At 42.7% G+C, this 27301-nt stretch overlaps 1 protein-coding gene across 1 annotated transcript in view; it reads left to right on the forward strand.

Moving 5' to 3' along the window:
* Positions 1–27301, forward strand: part of DPP10 (dipeptidyl peptidase like 10) — a 349421-nt gene that overhangs the window by 93180 nt on the left and 228940 nt on the right. The window contains exons 2-3 of the mRNA XM_063429143.1: positions 5053–5167; positions 19483–19578. Coding sequence (XP_063285213.1) covers positions 5053–5167; positions 19483–19578 — 211 coding nt within the window. The remainder of the gene's footprint in view (positions 1–5052; positions 5168–19482; positions 19579–27301) is intronic.

A 27301-nucleotide genomic window follows, 5' to 3' on the forward strand; every position in this document is an offset into this window, starting at 1 on the left:
TGTGACACGCCCATGTACAGCACACGGTCCCTCCCCTCTGCTTGGGAGATAATTGAGTAAAGTCCTGTAAGTAACTCAATTATCTCCAGACAGAAAAAACACATTTTCACAAAGTTCAGAAAGTACCCCAAAACATCCCCGGATAGCCCTGATCTGGGTGAACAACATATCCAAAAATCACCCAGATCAGAGCAGGGGTTCAAAAGTTTCATAGAAGTCACTTTTTGACCGGCCGCAAGCATGGCTTCATGCCCAAAACAGTTCCAGGGAATTAGGGCCAGCGGTCGGTCTCTCTTTATGGAGAACAAAAGTACTTACATTACATGAACAGAGCCTTTTAAAGTGTATTGGGCAAGGGATATTGCAGGGCCCATAGTCACAGGGTAGGAGGCAATCAAACAGGCCCCTCCAAAAACTCGTGGCAAACTCACACAAAAAGGGGAGTTTGTCACACGCCCCTACCATTTTAGGGCCGGCTACTCACAATAAATGGCTGTCACCGTGCGTCCTCACCAAGTGTTTGGACTAAATCACAGCTTTCCTAATATCTTTCCAGTAAAAGCTAATTGTTCATTGAGATCACGTCCTCTGTGTATCAAATCATCTTAAAATGCTTGAATAACTGGCTGCAAATTAACGACTGACTGTTTTCGGGCGATCCATTTATTGATTAACCGTTATTTAATTCCTGCTGGACTGGGGGGGGTCTGAAACACTTTACAAATCATTACTGACCACCAGGACTGAGGGGGTTAACCGCCAGCTGGCAACAATATATGACAGCGATTTGATTTAATTTTACAGGAGAAAAAAAGCTATTTAATCTTTTTAATATCACTCTATATTATACTAACCTTAAAGGGATGTGTAAAGGCTTACACACAGCAGAACAGAACTTTCCTGGGTTCTAAAAGTCATTGAGGATCTGGGGGCCTGGTGGGAATGCTAATTCTATAAAATCAATCTGCGCATGGCCGCCTCGATTTACCCTAAATCCTGAAAACGCTAGTGCAAGAATCAGCGCTATGGAATATGTTAGCGCTGTATAAGTACAGTTACAATAAGACACAATCACTAACTTTAATCTGATGATGCAGTGTGTTCATAGAAGTAGTATGGCTGGAAAATCGCCCTGGGATGGCGCTATTTACTAAACTGTCATATGGAGTGATTGGAAAAATTCTCAAGTTAATCTCAGATATTCTGTCCGGAATTTCGTGATTTAATTCTCCAAATCTCCTGCAAAGTGAAAATAAGGGCTTTATGAGAAACACACTTTATTAGCTTGGAAAATTATTCTAATCTGGTTATTTAGCCCAAATATGTGACGGAACCTGTCCTGTGCTAATACAGAGACACAGAATGAATGCTGTAATACAGAGACATGGATAGAACATTCTAATACAGAGACATGGATAGAACATTCTAATACAGAGATAGGGATAGAATGTTCTAATACAGAGACACAAATAGAACATTCTAATACAGAGACACAGAATGAACATTCTAATACAGAGACACAGAATGAACGTTGTAATACAGAGACATGGATAGAACATTCTAATACAGAGACACAGAATGAATGTTGTAATACAGAGACATGGATAGAACATTCTAATACAGAGACACAGAATGAACATTCTAATACAGAGACACAGAATGAACATTCTAATACAGAGACATGGATAGAACATTCTAATACAGAGACACAGAATGAATGTTGTAATACAGAGACATGGATAGAACATTCTAATACAGAGACACAGAATGCACATTCTAATACAGAGACACAGAATGAATGTTGTAATACAGAGACATGGATAGAACATTCTAATACAGAGACACAGAATGCACATTCTAATACAGAGACACAGAATGAATGTTGTAATACAGAGACATGGATAGAACATTCTAATACAGAGATACGGATAGAACATTCTAATACAGAGACACAGAATGAATGCTGTAATACAGAGACATGGATAGAACATTCTAATACAGAGATAGGGATAGAACATTCTAATACAGAGATAGGGATAGAACGTTCTAATACAGAGACACAAATAGAACATTCTAATACAGAGACACAGAATGAACATTCTAATACAGAGACACAGAATGAATGTTGTAATACAGAGACATGGATAGAACATTCTAATACAGAGACACAGAATGAACATGTTAATACAGAGACACAGAATGAATGTTGTAATACAGAGACATGGATAGAACATTCTAATACAGAGATACGGATAGAACATTCTAATACAGAGACATGGATAGAACATTCTAATACAGGGATAGGGATAGAACGTTCTAATACAGAGACACAAATAGAACATTCTCATACAGAGACACAGAATGAACATTCTAATACAGAGACACAGAATGAATGTTGTAATACAGAGACATGGATAGAACATTCTAATACAGAGACACAGAATGAGTGTTGTAATACAGAGACACAGAATGAATGTTGTAATACAGAGACATGGATAGAACATTCTAATACAGAGATACGGATATAACATTCTAATACAGGGATAGGGATAGAACGTTCTAATACAGAGACACAAATAGAACATTCTCATACAGAGACACAGAATGAACATTCTAATACAGAGACACAGAATGAATGTTGTAATACAGAGACATGGATAGAACATTCTAATACAGAGACACAGAATGAACATTCTAATACAGAGACACAGAATGAATGTTGTAATACAGAGACATGGATAGAACATTCTAATACAGAGACACAGAATGCACATTCTAATACAGAGACACAGAATGAATGTTGTAATACAGAGACATGGATAGAACATTCTAATACAGAGATACGGATAGAACATTCTAATACAGAGACACAGAATGAATGCTGTAATACAGAGACATGGATAGAACATTCTAATACAGAGATAGGGATAGAACATTCTAATACAGAGATAGGGATAGAACGTTCTAATACAGAGACACAAATAGAACATTCTAATACAGAGACACAGAATGAACATTCTAATACAGAGACACAGAATGAATGTTGTAATACAGAGACATGGATAGAACATTCTAATACAGAGACACAGAATGAACATGTTAATACAGAGACACAGAATGAATGTTGTAATACAGAGACATGGATAGAACATTCTAATACAGAGACACAGAATGAGTGTTGTAATACAGAGACACAGAATGAATGTTGTAATACAGAGACATGGATAGAACATTCTAATACAGAGATACGGATATAACATTCTAATACAGGGATAGGGATAGAACGTTCTAATACAGAGACACAAATAGAACATTCTCATACAGAGACACAGAATGAACATTCTAATACAGAGACACAGAATGAATGTTGTAATACAGAGACATGGATAGAACATTCTAATACAGAGACACAGAATGAACATTCTAATACAGAGACACAGAATGAATGTTGTAATACAGAGACATGGATAGAACATTCTAATACAGAGACACAGAATGAATGTTGTAATACAGAGACATGGATAGAACATTCTAATACAGAGACACGGAATGAACATTCTAATACAGAGACACAGAATGAATGTTGTAATACAGAGACATGGATAGAACATTCTAATACAGAGATACGGATAGAACATTCTAATACAGATACACAGAATGAATGCTGTAATACAGAGACATGGATAGAACATTCTAATACAGAGACATGGATAGAACATTCTAATACAGAGATAGGGATAGAACGTTCTAATACAGAGACACAAATAGAACATTCTAATACAGAGACACAGAATGAACATTCTAATACAGAGACACAGAATGAATGTTGTAATACAGAGACATGGATAGAACATTCTAATACAGAGACACAGAATGAACATTCTAATACAGAGACACAGAATGAACATTCTAATACAGAGACACAGAATGAACATTCTAATACAGAGACATGGATAGAACATTATAATACAGAGACACAGAATGAGTGTTGTAATACAGAGACATGGATAGAACATTCTAATACAGAGATAGGGATAGAACATTCTAATACAGAGATAGAGATAGAACGTTCTAATGCAGAGACACAAATAGAACATTCTAATACAGAGACACAGAATGAACATTCTAATACAGAGATACGGATAGAACATTCTAATACAGAGACACGGAATGAACATTCTAATACAGAGATAGGGATAGAACATTCTAATACAGAGATAGGGATAGAACGTTCTAATACAGGGACACGGAATGAACATTCTAATACAGAGATAGGGATAGAACATTCTAATACAGAGATAGGGATAGAACGTTCTAATACAGAGACACAAATAGAACATTCTAATACAGAGACACAGAATGAACATTCCAATACAGAGACACAGAATGAATGTTGTAATACAGAGACATGGATAGAACATTCTAATACAGAGACACAGAATGAACATTCTAATACAGAGACACAGAATGAATGTTGTAATACAGAGACATGGATATAACATTCTAATACAGAGATAGGGATAGAACATTCTAATACAGAGATAGGAATATAACATTCTAATACATAAACACGGAATGAACATTCTAATACAGAGATAGGGATATAAAGTTCTAATACAGAGACACAGAATGCACATTCTAATACAGAGACACGGATAGAACATTCTAATACATAAACACGGAATGAACATTCTAATACAGAGATACGGATAGAACATTCTAATACAGAGACACGGAATGAACATTCTAATACAGAGACACGGAATGAACATTCTAATACAGAGACACGGAATGAACATTATAATACATAAACATGGAATGAACATTCTAATACAGAGATACGGATAGAACATTCTAATACAGAGACACGGAATGAACATTCTAATACAGAGACATGGATTGAACTGTTTAATACAGAGAGATGTATAGAACCTGCATTGCTCTAATACCGAGATATGGGCAGAATTTGCATTGCTTTAATACAAAGAGATGACATGTATATTGTTACTGCATTATTGGAGTGTGTACTCACACTCACTTTGTTCTGTTTAGGAGCTGGGAAGCAGCACCCCTCCGCAGAGGAACTGGAAGGGAATTGGCATCGCTCTGCTGGTCATCCTGGTGGTCTGTTCACTCATCACAATGTCTGTCATTCTCCTTACCCCAGGTGAGTAGCCACTCAGTAAGTGATCCCCACCAAGTGTATGCTAAGAATATACAATGCTTATAATTTGGGGAGCATTGTGATATAATACTGGTAACTGAATGGAAGAGGGGGTCTGTAATACTTTCCATGCCATAGAGTATACTACATTGGTTCATTCAGACACCTACCTATCATGCCATACATACCTGCTGACTTCATTGTCCGGCAAGCTCACTTCCCCTTCTCCTTGATGTTCCCTGTCCATGACACATTCTTTCCTATCTCCCTAATGTCCCCATCCAAGTCATGTTCTGTGCCAGCTCCCTGATGTCCCCTGTCCGTGTCACGTTCTGTCCCATCTCCCTGATGTCTCCTGTCCACGTCATATTCTGTCCCAGCTCCCTGATGTCCCCTGTCCGCGTCATGGTCCGTCCCATCTCGCTGATGTCCCCTGTCCGTGTCATGTTCTGTCCCATCTCCCTGATGGGGAACATCAGCGAGAAGGGAAGGACCATAACACGGACGCGTTATGGTCTGTCCCATCTCGCTGATGTTCCTTGTCAGCTTCATGTTCTGTCCCATCTCCGTGATGTCACCTGTCCGTGTCATATTCTGTCCCAGCTCACTGATGCCCCCTATCCGCATCATGTTCTGTCCTATGTCCCTGATGTCCCCTGTCCGCGTTATGGTCCATCCCATCTCGCTGATGTCACCTGTCAGCGTCATGTTCTGTCCCAGCTCACAGATGTTCCCTCTCCTTGTCATATTCTGCACAGCTTGCTGATGTTCCCTGTACGCGTCACGTTCTGTTCCATCTCCCTGATATCTCCTGTCCATGACACATTCTGTCCCATCTCCCAGATGTCCCCTGTCCGTGTCACGTTCTGTCCCATCTCCCTGATGTCCCCTGTTCGCGTCATGTTCCGTCCCATCTCCCTGATGCACCCTGTCAGCGTCATATTCTGTCCCATCTCCCTGATGCCCCCTATCTGCGTCATATTCTGTCCCATCTCCCTGATGCCCCCGTCAGCGTCATGTTCTGTCCCATCTTCCTGATGCCCCCTGTCCGCGTCATGTTCTGTCCAATCTCCCTGATGTCCCCTGTCCGCGTCATGTTCTGTCCCATCTCCCTGATGTCCCCTGTCAGTGTCACGTTCTGTCCCATCTCCCTGATGCAGCCTGTCCGCATCATGCTCTGTCCCATCTCCCTGATGTCTACGTCTTGTCTACGTCACGTTCTGCCCCATCTCCCTGATTTCCCCTGTCCGCATCATGTTCTGTCCCATCTCGCTGTTGTTCCCTGTCCGCGTCATGTTCTGTCCCAGCTCCCTGATCTCCCCTGTCCGCGTCATGTTCTGTCCCATCTCGCTGATGTCCCCATGTCCGCGTCATATTCTGTCTTATCTCCCTGATGACCCCTGTCTGCGTCATGTTTTGTCCCATCTCCCTGATGCTCCCTGGCCGTGTCATGTTCTGTCCCATCTTTCTGATGTCCCCAAGTCCGCGTCATGTTTTGTCCCATCTCCCTGATGCCCCCTGTCCGTGTCACGTTCTGTCCAATCTCCCTGATGTCCCCTGTTTGTGTCACATTCTGTCCCATCTCGCTGATGTCCCATGTCCGTGTCACGTTCCGTCCCAGCTCCCTGATGCCCCCTGTCCATGTCACGTTCTGTCCCATCTCCATGTTGTCCCCTGTCAGTGTCACGTTCTGTCCCATCTCCCTGATGTTGTCAGGGTACCTGAGGCCTCTACCTCTAAGGGAGGTAGAGACTTGGTGGTTTGTCCGTCCAGGCGAGCTGTTTCCTTCGTTCCTCGCAGTTCATCCAGTCACTTAAACACCGACCGCGAGGAATCCACGTCCTTTTCTAGCAGGACGCTCAATACGTGACGTCATGACGCTATCACGAGCGACCTGCCACTCAAGTGTCCGATATCCAATCGGTACTTGTCAGAGGCGTGCTTACCATCCGGAGCCAGGGTATTTAAGCTTACTTCTCACTTCAGCTCATTGCCCTGTCGTGGTTCTAGCTTGTCTAGTCACTCAGTGCTCTGGTATTCTAGTTTGCTCTATTTGGTTTTGACTCGGCTTGTTGTACTACCCTGCTTCTCTGTTATCCCTTGACCCGGCTTGTCTCTCGCTTATCTGTCTTCTCGTTCCCTCGACCTCGGCTTGTCTCTGACTATTCTCTATTACTCTCGGTACGTTAGTCCGGCCATTCTAAGGCCCGGTATACGTACCTTTCCACTCTTTGTACCCTGCGTGTTGGATCCCTGTCCCGATCCTGACATTACGACAGGGCCAATGGATCCTGCAGGTACAAACAGTCAGCTTGGTTCTTCGGATCCCAGGTTTGACGCCATGGAGCATAGGATGGATCAGATGGCTTTGGCACTACAGGCACTTTTGTCTCGTGCTAGTAATCCACCTGAGGAGACACGTACTCCTTCTATTTCTCCTGCAGTCTCAGGTCTAGAGGTAGCCACTGTAGGTGCTTCTTCCCGTATTACCCCACCAGTACGTTATGGCGGGTCACCGGAGAAGTGTCGTGGCTTTCTGAACCAGATTAGCATCCATTTCGAATTACAACCCCGCTCTTATCCTACAGATAGAGCGAAGGTTGGATTTGTTATTACTTTACTCATTGAGAAAGCTCTGAGATGGGCCAATCCTTTATGGGAGAATGATAATCCACTAGTCTATAATTATAATGCCTTTGTAGCTGCGTTTAGAAGAACTTTTGACCCTCCTGGTAGAAAGGTCAATGCAGCTAGATTACTGTTGCGCCTTAGACAGGACAATCGAACACTTGTGGATTATGCATTAGAGTTCAGGTCCTTGGCGGCAGAAGTTAAGTGGAACGAACAGGCTTATATAGACGTATTTCTGAATGGGTTATCAGATGTAATTCTTGACGAGGTTGCTACTAGAGAACTCCCTGAAAATTTGGAGGATTTAATTTCTTTTATATCTCGTATTGATGAACGCCTAAGAGAGAGGCAGAACACTCGAGATAGGACCCGTAGACCCTCCTTTAAACTAGCGCCTACCTTTCAAGATTCTGAGTTCGAGGACTTACGTATTTCTGAACCTATGCAGATAGGCAGTACTCATCTCACAGAGAGGGAGAGACAGTACAGGAGAAGGGAGGGTTTATGTATGTATTGTGGAGTCAGAGGTCATTTACGCCTAAATTGTCCCAATCGTTCGGGAAACGCTCGCACCTAAGTTTCTCTAGAGGACAGGCCTTGGGTGTTTCTACTTTGTCCTCTATTCACAACTACAAAGAGCTCAGACTCCTGTTACCCGTTTCTTTAAAGTGGGAGAAGGGAGTAGTTAAGACTATGGCACTAATCGATTCTGGAGCTGCTGAGAGCTTTATAGATCAGGGTTTTGCTGCCAAGCATGCTATTCCATCCCAGTTAAAAGAGACACCACTGGCTGTTGAGGCCATCGATGGTAGACCGTTACTTGAGCCTGTCATTTTCCATGAGACCATACCGATTAACTTAACTGTTGGCATCCTACATAGAGAGGACATATCCTTACTGCTCATTTCTTCTCCGTCTATTCCCATAGTCCTGGGGTACTCCTGGTTGAGGAGACATAACCCTATTATTAATTGGGAGTCAGGGGAGATAGTTTCGTGGGGACAGAATTGTCAAGAAAAATGCTTGCGGAAGGTCTCACCTCTCGGATTAACCAACACATCGGCTAACTCTGACAATCCTACAGAGACACAAATTCCGTCTCAGTATCTAGATTTAAGGGCAGTATTTGACAAAAAGAAAGCCGATACCTTACCTCCACACAGGTCCTTTGATTGCAAAATTAACCTACTCCCTGGTACCATGCCCCCCAGAGGTCATGTATACCCGTTATCTACGAAAGAGAACTCAGTTCTAGAGGAGTATATTCACGAAAATTTAGACAAGGGATTCATTAGGAGGTCCTCCTCCCCTGCCGGGGCTGGATTTTTTTTTGTTAAAAAGAAAGATGGTTCTTTGAGACCTTGTATTGATTATCGAGGCCTAAATAAGATAACCATTAAAAATGCCTACCCGATTCCCTTGATCACCGAACTCTTCGATCGTTTGAAGGGCTCTACAATTTTCACCAAGTTAGACCTCAGAGGGGCATATAACTTGGTGAGAATCCAGCAGGGACATGAGTGGAAGACGGCATTCAATACTCGATGTGGCCACTATGAATATACTGTTATGCCTTTTGGGTTATGCAATGCACCAGCTGTATTCCAGGATCTGATAAATGAGGTTCTTAGGGAATTTCAGCAAGATTGCGTCATTGTATACCTAGATGATATACTCATACATTCTAGTGAGATTGAGACTCATCACAAGCAAGTCAGGAGGGTTTTGCACAAGCTTCTCCAGCATGGCTTGTACTGCAAGTTGGAGAAATGTAGCTTTGATCAAACCCAGGTAACCTTTCTCGGCTATGTGATCTCTGGGGAGGGATTTAAGATGGATCCGGATAAGCTCCACTCCATTCTAGAGTGGCCTTTACCCAAAGGTCTTAAAGCCATACAGAGATTTATTGGTTTTTCTAATTATTATAGGCGCTTTATTAAGGGCTATTCTTCGATTATCGCACCTATCACTAATATGACCAAACAGGGGGCTGATACTAAGAATTGGACTACTGAAGCTCTTCTTGCGTTCAAAACTCTCAAGAAGCTTTTCGCTTCCGCTCCAATTTTAGTTCACCCCGACACTTCCCTGCCTTTTCTACTTGAGGTAGACGCATCAGAGACTGGTTTAGGTGCTGTCCTATCTCAGAGGTTGGGTGTTGATAAACCATTGCATCCATGTGGATTTTTCTCTAAAAAATTGTCCGGTACTGAGAGCAGATATGACATTGGTGACAGAGAATTACTAGCGGTTATCAAGGCTTTGAAAGAGTGGAGACATTTATTGGAAGGTACATTACATCCTGTTACCATTCTAACAGACCACAAAAATCTGTCTTATATCGGAGAGGCCAAGCGTTTGTCCTCCAGGCAGGCTCGTTGGTCGTTGTTTCTTACCCATTTCAATTACGTTCTGACTTACAGACCCGGCTCAAAGAATTCTAAAGCCGATGCGCTATCTCGCCAATATGAGCCTTCTGCTTCAGTTGAACCACTTTTGTCCTCCATTGTGCCCAAATGCAATATTATTGCTAATACCAGCCTCAAAATTCATTCTCCGCTACTTGACCAGATCTTGAAGTCACAACATCTAGCTCCCGGAAACACTCCTGAGGGAAGAAACTTTGTTCCCCCTGAACTTCAACTGGAGCTCTTACAATGTTTTCACGAAAGTAAAGTAGCTGGTCATCCTGGTATTCGCAAGACATACTCTCTGATATCCAAGGATTTCTGGTGGCCTTCACTACGAAAAGATATTGAGGAGTTCGTTGCAGCTTGTGAGACTTGTGCCAAGACTAAACAACCTCATGCATCTCCATGTGGCCTGTTACACCCCTTGGACATTCCTGAGAAACCTTGGTCCTGTTTGTCCATAGACTTTATCGTTGATTTGCCTGCTTCCAAGAGACAGACTGTTATTCTCACGGTGGTGGATAGATTTACTAAGATGGCCCATTTCGTGCCATTACCTAAACTTCCGACTTCTCCTGAATTGGCGGAGATTTTTGCGAGAGAGGTTTTTCGCCTACATGGGATTCCTTCGGAGATTGTTTCTGATAGAGGTTCTCAATTTGTCTCACGTTTCTGGAGATCCTTTTGTTCTCAAATGGGTATCAAATTGAACTTTTCCTCTGCCTATCACCCTCAGTCTAACGGAGCTGCTGAACGTACCAATCAAAAGATCGAACAGTATCTACGTTGCTTTGTTTCCGAACACCAGGACGATTGGGTCGGTCTGATTCCTTGGGCGGAGTTCGCACACAATAACCTTGTTTGTGATTCAACTCGCTCTAGCCCTTTCTTCATGAACTATGGCTTTCATCCTTCGATTTTTCCTTCGGTTTCCTCTTCTCAGGGGATACCGTCGGTTGATGATCATGTCGCCAACCTGAAGAAATTATGGGATCAGACTCGGCAAATTCTGTTACATAATTCCTCGTTGTTCAAGAAACACGCTGACAAGCATAGAAGAGCGGCTCCTGTCTTTGTTCCTGGGGATAGGGTATGGCTGAGTACTAAGAATATTCGCCTAAAAGTTCCATCTATGAAATTTGCTCCTCGCTACATAGGTCCTTACAGGGTTCTCACTCGTATCAACCCGGTTGCGTATCGCCTTGCTCTGCCACCTGCCTTACGCATTCCTAACTCTTTTCATGTCTCCTTGTTGAAACCTCTTATTTGCAACAAATTCTCCTCTAAGGTCTCCTCACCTCGTCCTGTTCAGGTGGAGGGTCGGGAGGAGTACGAGGTCAGCTCCATCATTGATTCCAGAATTTCTAGGGGAAAATTGCAATATCTGGTCAACTGGAGGGGATATGGTCCTGAGGAGAGGAGTTGGGTACCTCAGGAGGACGTTCATGCTTCTCGCCTTCGCAGAGCATTTCACCTCCGCTTCCCATCTCGCCCCGGTTCCTTCCGCCCGGTGGGCGTATCTGAGAGGGGGGGTACTGTCAGGGTACCTGAGGCCTCTACCTCTAAGGGAGGTAGAGACTTGGTGGTTTGTCCGTCCAGGCGAGCTGTTTCCTTCGTTCCTCGCAGTTCATCCAGTCACTTAAACACCCACCGCGAGGAATCCACGTCCTTTTCTAGCAGGACGCTCAATACGTGACGTCATGACGCTATCACGAGCGACCTGCCACTCAAGTGTCCGATATCCAATCGGTACTTGTCAGAGGCGTGCTTACCATCCGGAGCCAGGGTATTTAAGCTTACTTCTCACTTCAGCTCATTGCCCTGTCGTGGTTCTAGCTTGTCTAGTCACTCAGTGCTCTGGTATTCTAGTTTGCTCTATTTGGTTTTGACTCGGCTTGTTGTACTACCCTGCTTCTCTGTTATCCCTTGACCCGGCTTGTCTCTCGCTTATCTGTCTTCTCGTTCCCTCGACCTCGGCTTGTCTCTATTATTGACTATTCTCTATTACTCTCGGTACGTTAGTCCGGCCATTCTAAGGCCCGGTATACGTACCTTTCCACTCTTTGTACCCTGCGTGTTGGATCCCTGTCCCGATCCTGACAGATGTCCCCTGTCAGTGTCACGTTCTGTCCCATCTCCCTGATGCATCCTGTCCGCATCATGCTCTGTCCCATCTCGCTGATGTCCCCTGTCCAAGTCATGTTCTGTTCCAGCTCCCTGATGTCCCATGTCCATGTCATGTTCCGTCTCATCTCGCTGATGTTCCCTGTCCACGTCATGTTCCGTTTCATCTTGCTGATGTTCCCTGTCCACGTCACATTCTGTCCCATCTCCCTGATGTCTCTTGTCCACGTCACGTTCTGCCCCATCTCCCTGATTTCCCCTGTCCGCATCATGCTCTGTCCCATCTCGCTGATGTCCCCTGTCCAAGTCATGTTCTGTCCCAGCTCCCTGATGTCCCCTGTCTGCGTAATTTTCTGTCCCAGCTCCCTGATGTCCCCTGTCCGCGTCATGTTCTGTCCCATCTCGCTGATGTCCCCATGTCCGCGTCATATTCTGTCTTATCTCCCTGATGCCCCCTGTCCACGTCATGTTTTGTCCCATCTCCCTGATGCTCCCTGTCCGTGTCATGTTCTGTCCCATCTTTCTGATGTCCCCATGTCCGCGTCATGTTTGGTCCCATCTCCCTGATGCCCCCTGTCCGTGTCACGTTCGGTCCAATCTCCCTGATGCCCCCTGTCCGTGTCACGTTCTGTCCAATCTCCCTGATGTCCCCTGTTTGTGTCACGTTCTGTCCCATCTCGCTGATGTCCCATGTCCGTGTCACGTTCCGTCCCAGCTCCCTTATGCCCCCTGTCCATGTCACGTTCTGTCCCATCGCCATGTTGTCCCCTGTCAGTGTCACGTTCTGTCCCATCTCCCTGATGTCCCCGGTCAGTGTCACGTTCTGTCCCATCTCCCTGATGCATCCTGTCCGCATCATGCTCTATCCCATCTCGCTGATGTCCCCTGTCCAAGTCATGTTCTGTTCCAGCTCCCTGATGTCCCATGTCCATGTCATGTTCCGTCTCATCTCGCTGATGTTCCCTGTCCACGTCATGTTCCGTTTCATCTCGCTGATGTTCCCTGTCCACGTCACATTCTGTCCCATCTCCCTGATGTCTCTTGTCCATGTCACGTTCTGCCCCATCTCCCTGATTTCCCTTGTCCGCATCATGTTCTGTCCCATCTCGCTGTTGTTCCCTGTCCGCGTCATGTTCTGTCCCAGCTCCCTGATGTCCCCTGTCCGCGTCCTTTTCTGTCCCATCTCGCTGTTGTTCCCTGTCCGTGTCATGTTCTGTCCCAGCTCCCTGATGTCCCCTGTCCGCGTCATTTTCTGTCCTATATCGCTGATGTCCCCATGTCCGCGTCATGTTTTGTCCCATCTCCCTGATGCCCCCATGTCCTCATCATGCTCTGTCCCATCTCGCTGATGTTCCCTGTCCACGTCATGTTCTGTCCCATCTCCCTGATGTCTCTTGTCCGCGTCATGTTCTGTCCCATCTCCCTGATGTCCCCTGTCCGCATCATCTTCTGTCCCAGCTCCCTGATGTCCCCTGTCCGCGTCATTTTCTGTCCCATCTCGCTGTTGTTCACTGTCCGCGTTGTGTTCCGTCCCATCTTGCTGATGTCCCCATGTCCGTGCCATGTTTTGTCCCATCTCTCTGATGCCCCTGTCTGCATCATGTTCTGTCCCATCTCCCTGATGTCCCCATGTCCGCGTACTATTCTGTCCAATCTGTTGCCCCCTGTCCGTGTCACGTTCTGTCCCATCTCCCTGATATCCCATGTCCGTGTCATGTTCTGTCCTAGCTCCCTGATGTCCCATGTCATGTTCTGTCCCAGCTCCCTGATGGTCCCTGTCCATGTCATGTTCTGTCCCATCTCCCTGATGTCCCCTTTCCGTGTCATGTTCTGTCCTAGCTCCCTGATGTCCCATGTCATGTTCTGTCCCAGCTCCCTGATGGTCCCTGTCCATGTCATGTTCTGTCCCATCTCCCTGATGTCCCCATTTCCGCGTCATGTTCTGTCCCATCTCCCTGATGTCCCCATTTCCGCGTCATGTTCTGTCCCAGCTCCCTGATGTCCCATGTCATGTTTTGTCCCATCTCCCTGATGTCCCCATTTCCGCGTCATGTTCTGTCCCAGCTCCCTGATGTCCCCTGTCCGTGTCCCGTATTGATCATAATGGAGGTTTAACAGGCTTAAAGTTCCTTTAAAGCATTTCACTGTATTCCTGTGAAATCTGATTTATTGTCCTGACCCAGTCTGACGTGGTCTATAGAGCAAATGATGTTGTGCTGAATATAGAACAGTGTCAAATATAACATGCTTAACGTCATCTTGTCCTGTTTCAGTTAGAAAGTAATCAATGTTAAACAAGTCAGCATTTGGCATGGAAAGAAGGTCCATACATGGGCATTGCTGGGTTTAAACTAGATCGGTATTAATTGGTTTATAGGCCTGGCAGGCATCTAGTGGCCACCACTGACAATGTCCATGTGCCATAATTACTGTGGCATTAACAGGCCACAACAGATGACGTAGGGTTACCAAGCCTGGCACATTTATCTAGTCAATTCCCCAGCAGGGCCCAGGAAGTTTTCCCTGCTAGTATGGCTATATTGGTCCCAGAGAGAAATGTTTGGCAATCAGCTGCGTGTCTTGGTGAATGTCATGCCGTAGGACAAGGGTTGGAGCAGAGTCTGTAGTCTGCACTGAGTGCAATATGCTATATTCCGCTAATTAATCCCTTGACGAGCCTGTTCCTATTTCCAGCCTCTGTGCTGTTTAAGGTAAAAGCCAGAACTCGTGCATTTTTCGTATTTCTGTTGTAGAACTTTTTCCTGCTGTTAGAAGCCAGTCACAATCTGCCGAAATCAGTAATTTCACTCCTGAGATGTATCTCATTATCTCTCAAACAGAAATGGAAACAGAACAAAACTAAACATGGAGCATACATAAATAAATCGAATAAAATATATAGTGTGTGAATGCAAATAAATAAATCGAATAAAATACACAGTGTGTGAATGCACATAAATAAATAGAATACAATAAACAGTGTTACGACCCCTCTGGCATAAAGGAGTGAAACCGCCGTTTAGTTAAGCTTCCCCTTTCGCAATAATGCAAGCTCCATTCGTATACTCCAACCGTACGAACTGCAACCAGGGGAATGCACCAATCTCCCGACCGGGACCCGTACGGATCCCAAACTCACGAATAATAAATCCACGAATCGCGGCTAACAGCCGAGCAAATATAACATCCAAGCGGCTTACGTTTCCAGTAATCAGTCGCTAACCGTGTAGTAAATCTCCCCTCCAATAACGAGATCAAGCTCCGCATTGAGGGTAAAACAAGAACTGCCTTTACTGTGGGCTACCCGCCCGTATTTATCCAGGTCTCCCACTTGGTGGACACTCCCCTAGGGGACCAAATGGGAGGCTGTAATGACAGACAGACATATGGCACTTTCAGACATACAGGCACAAAATATTCCCATAATGCAGATAATCGAGAAGTAATTCAATTATCTCCAGGACAGAGGCAAATCGCCATTTTAAATCAAACACAAAAAAACATGTAAAAATAAATAATTATACAACTACCGAACATGTTACATTCGTGCAACGTATCCCTAGATAGCCTGGATCTGAGTGCATAATCTTAGCGAATAGCACTCAGATCCCATACGCACAGTTCAATCGCCATGGAGTCAAAGTCTCTTACAGTCTTTCGGTATGCGATTGACTTCATTGGATGGCTATCTGGGTTAAGTCCATTCGTGTAATCCAAACTCCCGAACGGCCGGTGGTCGCATGCCTTGTCGACCGAGAAGGGCGGTCGGTGGTTTCAGCGGTGTTCAGCAGAAAAAGTGTCAGTTTTTAGTTCCATAGAGTCTGCGCCGAACACCGCTGGTCTTTCGCATTGTTTCAAATGGCCGCCGCCTCGTGGTCGGCATACGAACGACGACCACCCTGAATACGGTTAGAATGGAGTCTGCGGTTAACCACAACGTTCTAATTGGGGCCAAGAGGTTAACCAGCAGCACACTTCTCTCCTGGGTGGCCGTCCTTTCGGTAGTTTCAATCGGTTATTTCATAGAACAAACGAACAGGGGTATACGGACAGGCAAATAGACGAAAAGGGGGCAAATAGACGAACCAGCAATCTTAGTCTATACAGATGGGTCTGTCACATACAGTGTGTGAATGCACATAAATAAATAGAATACAATATACAGTGTGTGAATGCACAAAAATACATAGAATAAAATATACAGTGTGTGAATGCACATAAATAAATGAAATAAAATATACAGTGTGTGAATGCACAGAAATAAATGAAATAAAATATACAGTGTGTGAATGCACAAAAATAAATGGAATAAAATATACAGTGTGTGAATGCACAAAAATAAATGGAATAAAATATACAGCGTGTGAATGCACATAAATATAATAAAATATACAGTGTATGAATGCACATAAATAAATGAAATAAAATATACAGTGTGTGAATGCACAGAAATAAATAGAATACAATCCACAGTGTGTGAATGCACATAAATACATAGAACAAATATACTGTGTGTGAATGCACAGAAATAAATAGAATAAAATACACAGTGTGTGAATGCACATAAATACATAGAATAAAATACACAGTGTGTGAATGCACATAAATAAATAAAATGCAATACACAGTGTGTGAATGCACATAAATACATAGAATAAAATATACAGTGTGTGAATGCACAGAAATAAATAGAATAGAAAACACGGTGTGTGAATGCACATAAGTACATAGAATAAAATATACAGTGTGTGAATGCACAGAAATAAATAGAATAGAATACACAGTGTGTGAATGCACATAAATAAATAGAATAAAATACACAGTGTATGAATGCACATAAAGAAATGTAATAAAATATACAGTGTGTGAATGCACATAAACAAATGGAATCAAATATAGTGTGTGTGAATGCACAGAAATAAATAGAATTAAATATACAGTGTGTGAATGCATATAAATAAATATAATAAAATATACAGTGTGTGAATGCACATAAATAAATCGAATAAAATATACAGTGAATGAATGCACATAAATACATGTAATAATACACACAGTGTGTGAATGCACATAAATAAATAGAATAAAATATACAGTGTGTGAATGCACATAAATAAATTGAATAAAATATAGTGTGTGTGAATGCACATAAATATAATAAAATATACAGTGTGTGAATGCACATAAATAAATCGAATAAAATATACAGTGTGTGAATGCACATAAATACATAGAATAAAATACACAGTGTGTGAATGCACATAAATAAATAGAATAAAATATACATTGTGTGAATGCACATAAAGAAATAGAATAAAATATACAGTGTGTGAATGCACATAAATAAATAGAATAAAATACACAGTGTGTGAATGCACATAAATAAATAGAATAAAATACAGTGTGTGAATGCACATAAATACATAGAATAAAATACACAGTCTGTGAATGCACATAAATAAATAGAATATAATACAGTGTGTGAATGCACATAAATACATAGAATAGAATAAACAGTGTGTGAATGCACAGAAATAAATAGAATATAATACAGAGTGTGAATGCACAGAAATAAATAGAATAAAATACACAGTGTGTGAATGCACATAAATAAATAGAATAAAATACAGTGTGTGAATGCACATAAATACATAGAATAAAATACACAGTCTGTGAATGCACATAAATAAATAGAATATAATACAGTGTGTGAATGCACATAAATACATAGAATAGAATAAACAGTGTGTGAATGCACATAAATAAATAGAATAGAATACAGAGTGTGAATGCACAGAAATAAATAGAATAAAATATAGTGTGTGAATGCACAGAAATAAATAGAATACAATATACAGTGTGTGAATGCACAGAAATAAATAGAATAAAATATACAGTGTGTGAATGCACATACATAAATAGAATAAAATATACAGTGTGTGAATGTGCATACATAAATAGAATATACAGTGTGTGAATGCACATAAATAAATAGAATACAATACACAGTGTGTGAATGCACATACATAAATAGAATACAATACACAGTGTGTGAATGCACATAAATACATAGAATAGAATATACAGTGTGTGTATGCACAGGAATAAATGGAATACAATAATGTGTGTGAATGCACAAAAATAAATAGAATAAAATATACAGTGTGTGAATGCACATAAATAAATAGAATGAAATACACAGTGTGTGAATGCACATAAATACATAGAATAAAATATACAGTGTGTGAATGCACAAATATAAATAGAATAAAATATAGTGTGTGAATGCACAGAAATAAATGGAATAAAATATACAGTGTGTGAATGCACATAAATAAATATAATAAAATACAGTGTGTAAATGCACATAAATAAATAGAATAAAATATACAGTGTGTGAATGCACAGAAATAAATGGAATAAAATAGTGTGTGAATGCACATAAATAAATATGATAAAATACAGTGTGTGAATGCACAGAAATACATAGAAGAAAATACACAGTGTGTGAATGCACAGAAATAAATGGAATAAAATAGTGTGTGAATGCACAGAAATAAATATAATAAAATACAGTGTGTGAATGCACAGAAATACATAGAATAAAATACACAGTGTGTGAATGCACAGAAATAAATGGAATAAAATAGTGTGTGAATGCACATAAATAAATATAATAAAATACAGTGTGTGAATGCACAGAAATACATAGAAGAAAATACACAGTGTGTGAATGCACAGAAATAAATGGAATAAAATAGTGTGTGAATGCACAGAAATAAATGGAATAAAATACAGTGTGTGAATGTGCATAAATATTTCAATATGTTACAATCTACTAAACATGAGATTGCAGCACTAAATATCATGCGATACACTATGTGAAAATGAAATGAAATGAATTCATAGCTGCTGATGATGTGTAAAGATGTGATACTGTTACATTTGACTCTGTCCCCTGAATTATTATCCTTTTCCCATTTAATCCTCTGGGCTGTTCTGTCCCAATGAGAGGTCAAGCCCCATCCAATACTATAATCAAACAAATAAACATCTACTTTAAATCAATCATAGACCGGAGGCATCACAGCACACACGCCTGTCTTTTGATAAAAAGGACTCATTTATTTATTTCTATTATGTTTTATTTAGACGAAATCCCAAACTCTTCTGGAAGTGTCCTCACCTTGGAAGATCTCTTTAGAAAAAAGTTTTCTATTTACGATCCAGAACCCAAATGGATTCAAGGTAAATTCTTCAAAACTGTACTTTAATGATGTAATGATATTTTATTAGATCGTCCATTACTATGTGATTTAATAGTGGTTGGACGTGTCTGTATTGTTAAACAATCTCAATTGAAATTCTTTACGTTTGATTATTTCTTCTTCTTATTTTTGCTTTTGATATGAGATGACTTCAGACCTGTGTAGATGCTTTTCGCTGATCATTTTTATTCTTATCTCTCTTGGGTCTCTGCATTGGCTGCTTCTGTGCGTTGGTTACATAGTTCCATAGGCTGAAAAAAGACACGTGTCCATCAAGTTCAGCCTTCCCCAAATCTGTTTTTTTGCTGTTGATCAAAGAAGGCAAACAATCCCCAGCTTGCAAACCACTTCCAATTTTGCAAAACAACAAAGTAGGAAAATAAAAATTCTTTCTTGACCCCAGAATGGCCGTCAGATTTATCCTTGGATCAAGTAGCTGTTACCCTACATTGAAAGATTATATCAAGTAAGCATCTAGTTGCTGTTATAACATCTGTACAGAATCTGATAAAACCACTTGTTCTTACTGTAAAAAAAAACCCCTTTCTTTTCATTAGACGAAATCTTCTTTCTTCCAGTTTAAACACCTGACCTTGTGTCCTATGTAAAGTCCGGTTTGTAAATAGATTTCCGGACAATGCTTTGTATTGACCCGGATATATTTGTATAATGTTATTATATCCCCTCTGATGCACCGTTTTTCTAAACTAAAGAGGTTTAAATTTTTTTTCTCATTTAAAGTTTATTGATTTCAACAAATGAGGAGTACAGAAAAGAGATGGAGAATACATATAGGGAGAAAAAGCACATCAAATGGTATTGCTGCCATGCAAAGTTACATGGTATTAGAGGGCACAAACATGGATTGGTGGTTTCTTAGCCTTGACGTAAGGTCAGTCAGGGTCATGCCTTGCATGTAAAATTCTGGGGAGCTGTGCTGCAGCTGAAGGGTGGTACTTGTGACAAACTCCCCTTTCCAAGTGAGTTTGCCTCGAGTTCCTGGAGGAGCCTGCTTGCCAGCCTCCTGCCCACAGACTATGGACCCTGTAAAATGTGATTTAAAAGTCTCCGTTCGTGTATTTGGACTACATGGTTCGGGATCCACGATCCGTAGACCACCCGGGAGCTTGTTAAGCCTAATTGCTTTGTAGCAATTTCCACTTCAGTGTTCTAAGTGTTCGTCTGGGTGGCCGCAATTCCCATGGACGACCACGAGGTGGTGGCCATCTTGTTCGCATGAAAACAGGCAGCAGTGTTTGGTTGTCGAGTTCATGGAACTATTTTTGGACACTAAAACTCCTGAACACTGCTGGACTTCCATGATCGCTTGGGTTCGGTTCTACAACACTTAGAAAGGCGCTGTTCAGTGGAAACGTTCCCACGAATAATGGGAACAAGCTCCAGGGTAAGAACATTAACTATGTTCGGTAGTTTGTTCCGTTTTTAAACTACCGAACTAGACCGACCGCAAGCCCTGATTCTCTGGAACTGTTTTGGGCATGGGAACATGCGTGCGGTCGGTCAAATTATGACTTCCAGGAAATTCCTGAACCGATCTGGGTGATTTTTGGATATGGTGGTCACCCAGATCAGGTGTATCAGGGGGTTTTGTGGGGTTTTATGTAATTTTAACCCCTTAAGGACCAAACTTCTGGAATAAAATGGAATCATGACATGTCACACTTGTCATGTGTCCTTAAGGGGTTAAGGTACTTTGGGGGTTTTTGGGAAATGTGTGTTTTTTGTGCTTGGAGATAATTGAGTTTAATACAGTGCTTGACTCAATTATCTCCCAGGCACGGGGGGGAGGGATTATCTTGTTTTGTATGGGAGTGTCCTGGATCTGAGAGCCAATGTAATTGTATGTATGTTTTTACTGTCTACTCTCAGGTCCAGGGGGAGTGCCAGTGTTGGCTGCCAATAAACGTATTCCAGCTTGTACTCCCAGAACTATGTGTTGTCTGGTTACTGGGAGGGGACATGGCTACTCTTTAATCACTGTTCAGGGTGGAGGATTCAATGGGTATAGACCTCGTAAGGACTAGAGCTCCCAGGACTGAGTGTTGTCCAGTGCCTGATGGGGGCTAGACCGAATTCCCCATTCGGCTCCAGGAGGGAGCGGTTCCAGGACCCCAGTCAAACCACTCCGACTGTGGACAGAAGTGCTGCGGTCTATTCCCTGTTCCAGCTAAGAAGCGGTCCTTGGCGGAGGTACCCAGTCGGGTTACAGGGAGCTCAGTTACAATACTACTTGGTAGTTGTAGTATTGATGCGTGTTTGCCACTTTATTAATGTGCGGGATGAAAGTGAAGAATGGGAGGGGAGGTGAAATTAATTATATATCACCCCATAGGTATGTGTCACCATACAGTATGTCCCCCTTGATCACTTGCATCACTTTCTAAACCATTAATAAAGTTGTATGTAGTGCGTCCATTATTTTGGGGAAGGTAGAGCTGGACGAGCGCGCTATATAGAGCTTTATGGCTGGTATGCGCTCTTTCCATTATCTCTGAGGGCTAACCAGGAGGCCCAAGTTTGTTGTACGCATACGCTTTGTTTTAATGTGGTGGTTGATACTTTTTTATATAGATAATATTGGTGGATTTTGTCCATCATCTGCTCAATGTCAGGCAGTTTGTTGTCTTCCTAGATAAGGCTATAAGGTTGCGGACTGCTAAGATAGTGCTTGTGAGCTGGGTCGGCAGGTCGGTAAACCTAAGAAACAGGCAGGAGTCTGGCAAGCAGTTATATTATCTAATTTAAGATTGTGAAAAAGTGAGCACACATGCTACCACAACGGCTGGAGCAGACCGCAGTCCCACCAGGTGTGGTACATTGTCCCCTCTGGCATTCCACACCTCCAACAGTGCGCATTAGATTTTATGCAATCGGCAATGGGTATAGTACCAGCGATAGAGCAGTTTTCTATGGGATTCCATATGGGAATAACAAGATGTTACACCCCTTAATGCTGTAAGGGAAACACTCCATTCAGGGCCAGTCAGTGCTTGGTCGCATTCTGTTTTCCATTGAGACATATATTTAAAAGTCCTTGTCAAAAAAATGCTTTCAATGCTTTCCTATGGGGATTTTGGTGGCGCTGGAGGTCCTCACATAGCGTGAGGATGTCCAGCGAAGCTATAGCACACTTTTCATGTGCTATAAACACGGAAGTGCTCTCTAGTGGCTGTCTAGTAGACAGCCAATAGAGGAGGAGTTAACCCTGCAAGGTAAATATTGCAGTTTATAAAAACTGCAATATTTATAGTTGCAGGGTTAAGGGTAGTGGGAGTTGGCACCCAGACCACTCTAATGGGCAGAAGTGGTCTGGGAGCCTGGAGTGTCCCTTTAACTGGGTTATGTCTGCATCTGTTTTGTCAATCTTTCTTTTATTGAGGCATATTGTAAATGGGGTACAGAAAAGAATGAAGGGGTTGCACGTTTAACCATACAGATTGGGGTCATGCGAACATATTGCAGCCTCTCCCGTGAGTGTCTGCCTCCTTTTATATTTTGTAGTGTTCTATAATATGGCATTTGCATCTCAAAATACATCATAAAAGTTATTACCAGGGAAAACGAATTAAGGTGATCAGCATTGGTGGGATACATTCTCATGAAAGACTGCCACATTTGTATAATAGTGTAACAGGTTAATACAGGCTAGGTGTAGTTATTACGTGAGAGCAATTAATGATTGCTTACGCTGTGTTTGTCACGTGAAGAATTTAGTAGAGTGAACATGCCCTGTACGATGTTGGTTGAGTGCACTCTGAAATAGTATGTCTAATGTGCTTATGGTGTTAGTCATAGGAGCCAGCTCGTGTGGAAATGTAGGATTTCAAGAGTAGTACAAACGAGAATGAACAGTCGTAAATCAACTATGTTAGCTTGATTTGCCAGGCTAATGTCAACCCTAGGCATTATTAGTTTGAAAGTATGGTGGCCCTGAGAGCCTGGACAGCCTAACCGTAAATAAGGTGGAGTGATAAACTTATGTTGGTGTCTAGAGTACAGCATTGGTAAAGCTGCAAAGATATTAATTAAGAGTAAGAGCAAGGGTCACGTCGTTGGTGTAGGGAGGTGCGACCGGCGGGTTGCCTGTGGGGGAGAATGCTCAATTATCATTGAGGCGAGAACATATGGTGCATGCTGACCTAATGTCGTGATCAGTGACATGGTTCAAGTAATCCAAACAATATTAAAATGAAAAATGCTAAATTTCTAATATGCTTAACATGTGAATGCTGAGTAGTGCCAGCTAAGGGGTACAAGAAACGAGAATAAGGCACAATTGTCATAGGCACTGGCAGGTAACTTAAATTATACACGTTGGATGGAACGTCTCGGTTCCGGTGTCGCGTATGTACACCATGAAGTAAGGGTGTGCTAGTGAGACATCAATAACCACAACAATATAATACTCATATTAGACTGTCCCAAGGTCCGTTATTCTGGTAGAGACGGTTTACTGTAACGTGAGTAAGTGCGTCATCTGTGTGTGGGAGCATCATCGGCCCGACGGTGTCGGTCTCTGGGGACATGTCATCTACTGTTGTCCGGGTTGCGGGCTCGGCGTCGGGCTTTCTCGTGGGATGAACGGCGTGCTGGTGGCTGGGTCTCCCATTTCATGCTGGGGCTCATGAGGCAAGTCGGTTGGTATGACTGGCAGCCCCAGTTTCGTCAGGAGCACGGGTGCCTCCGCCTCTGAAGTTATCTTGTGGGTAGTTTCATTATGCGGAACTAGTAGTGATCTTTGTGGGCCCCATCGATAGGGCACCCCTAGAGTACGTAGATGGCTGGTAAGTCTTGACAGCGTCCTGCGCCATTGTAAGGTAGCCCGGGTTAAGTCCTGGTAAAACGATAATTGGGCTGATTCAAACGTAAGGGGCGTTTTACCTCTGGTTGCTGTCAGGAGTTGAGTTTTGTCGCGTGTGGAGGCGAATTTAAGTATGACATCTGCAGCAGGTGTAGTAGGCGACTTTGGGTTCGCCGGTAATCTGTATATGCTGTCCAGCTCAACTTTCCGGCATACTGCCGGTGGCAGGATGGTGGCTAGGAGCCTGCGAACGTAGTGCGGCAGGTCTGCGGCCTGGATAGTGGCTGGTATGCCTCGGATTTTTACATGGTTCCGCCTGGCCCTGTCTTCCTGAGTGGACATCTGCAGCGTTAGATTCTGCTGCGCGGCTTGTAATTGAAGCATGGCGTTTTTCATGTCTGCCATCTCGTTTTGGAGGTCTGAAACGTCAAGCTCCGTGGTTTGGACGCGTTCTGTGACATTATGCATGTCTGTTTTCAGGCGCCCCACGTCTGCGGCCAGCGTTTTTTGTATGTCTTGTGTCCAGTTCAGGAGGTCTTGCTTGGTGGCAAAAATAGTGTCCCCCAATAGTGTCCCCCAATTGGTACCGGCGTCATGGGAGCCTGGTCCGTTTGGGTCAAGGTGTGAGCCGGTGAGTGGTACGGCGTCTGGGCATTGGCGGGGGATCTGGGCTGCGTCTGCCGTTGGAGCAAGGTGCCTATGTCTTGTGTTGTGGAGGGACCCGTGATGTTTTTCTGGCCGCGTTTCCCCATGGGTTCGGGGGTCTCCTGTGGGTACGAGTAATAGTCACTCTCCCCGTCTGAGTCACCTTGTGCGTAGGCGCCAAGTACTTGCGCAAGGCCGTGGATGTTCGGCGTGTGGTAGGCCCTGGGTCTGCGTTTAGTGCCTCCGGACTTCGGGGTGTATCGAAAAGGCATCTGCCGGTTCGGTGTGCGGACCTGGTCTCGGTTCCGATGTGCTGTGGTTCGGATGGCGGGCGGTTTTCGAGATGTTTACGGATTGAGAGATTCAGGGTGGGAGCCCGCAGTTATGGCGTCCGCTCAGCTTCAGGTCCCGACCGGAAGTCATGTCTGCATCTGTTGTGTACAAGAGTAATTCCCTCCCCCAGAGAAGTGTTTAGTTAATTCGGTTGATATAAATAGCTATGGAGAATGCTTTTCAGTTGTAGATAGGGGAAAATTAATGCGTATGGTAATGCAAATTTAGCGTGCAGTGTTGGGAATGTTAGCAAATCATTGCTCTCATATAGGTCTTTGATATGTTTAAGCCCCCAGGTGGCTCCATTGTTTCAACAAAAGCCAGGGCAAAATCACTGTTACACATTAATGGATGCTGTGCTTGGATATTTGCAGTGAGGCCCTTGTATGCCATGTCGGTGATTCCATGCATGTAGAGTTGTCAGAGTAAGAGGGGGCAAGCTCAAGTGTTTAAGGCGGAGCTCCTTTGGTACCCATAGTATGTCCACTATACTGCCTCCAGGAGCCCCACCGCTTTCTTTGTCTACCCATTGTAAGGTGCACCTAAGGTGCATGAAGTTTTACTGTTGCCTCCAGAGAGGCTACTTTGTGAAACAATTGAAGGTTTGGGAGGCCCAGGCCACCATTAGACATTTGTTGCTGAAGGAGGAATAAGGGCAATCTGGGTCTCTTGTTGTTCCATACAAAATGTGATAGGGCCGTTTGGAGGTTTTTGAATAGGGAGGGAGGGATAGAGATGGGTATAATTCTGAAGATATATATCATCTTTGGGAGAATCATCATTTTACCCAGCCAAGTGAGAGGAACATGTTTCCATTTTGGGAATTCCGTTTTACACATCTGGTGTAATGGTGTCATATTCATTCAACGCTTTTACCTTTCAGTCAATTAGTTCCAGCAGCAATTCCTGTTTTCCACCACTAGCGGCCTCACTAGCCACTAGTCTAACCAAAAACGCTCTCACCTGAATAGCATGATCATCCAACATGCTATAGGATGCCACACCGACTTCAAAGTGGGCCTTTACATTAATTGAAGTTGTGCCCTGAAGTGGAAAAGACTTCTTATCCTGGCTCCTACTCTGACATCCTGATACTATCTGAACCATCTAATCCATCCGTTTCAACTTGCCTCACTTACTGAACACGGATTAACCAACCTGGAGATCCTGTTTGTCTATTCCTACTAGCTTTAATCACTATTGCTTCATTCCTACAAATTACTAGTAACTATTTAACCAACCTGGAGATCCTGATCTTCTGTTCCTATCAGCTCTATTCAAATATTGGACTTTGATTAATTATTAAAAAACCCTTGTTTTACAACCTCCAAGTTAAAGAGACTGATCCTCTAAACGTTAAACTTATCAGTATCACTTGTTTCTTTATATTGATGTTTAGTTATATATAATTGTCATGTAACTTATAATTTATATTACAGGTTTTCCTTCTCTTCTCCTTTATACTCCCCTATAATTACGTTTATAGGTTCTCCTTTATACTCCCCTATAATTACGTTTATAGGTTCTCCTTCATACTCCCCTATAATTACGTTTATAGGTTCTCCTTTATACTCCCCTATAATTACGTTTATAGGTTCTCCTTTATACTCCCCTATAATTACGTTTATAGGTTCTCCTTCATACTCCCCTATAATTACGTTTATAGGTTCTCCTTCATACTCCCCTATAATTATGTTTATAGGTTCTCCTTTATACTCCCCTATAATTACGTTTATAGGTTCTCCTTTATACTCCCCTATAATTACGTTTATAGGTTCTCCTTCATACTCCCCTATAATTACGTTTATAGGTTCTCCTTCATACTCCCCTATAATTACGTTTATAGGTTCTCCTTCATACTCCCCTATAATTACGTTTATAGGTTCTCCTTCATACTCCCCTA

This window comes from Pelobates fuscus, chromosome 8 (assembly GCF_036172605.1).
Source record: "Pelobates fuscus isolate aPelFus1 chromosome 8, aPelFus1.pri, whole genome shotgun sequence".
Taxonomy (NCBI): domain Eukaryota; kingdom Metazoa; phylum Chordata; class Amphibia; order Anura; family Pelobatidae; genus Pelobates; species Pelobates fuscus.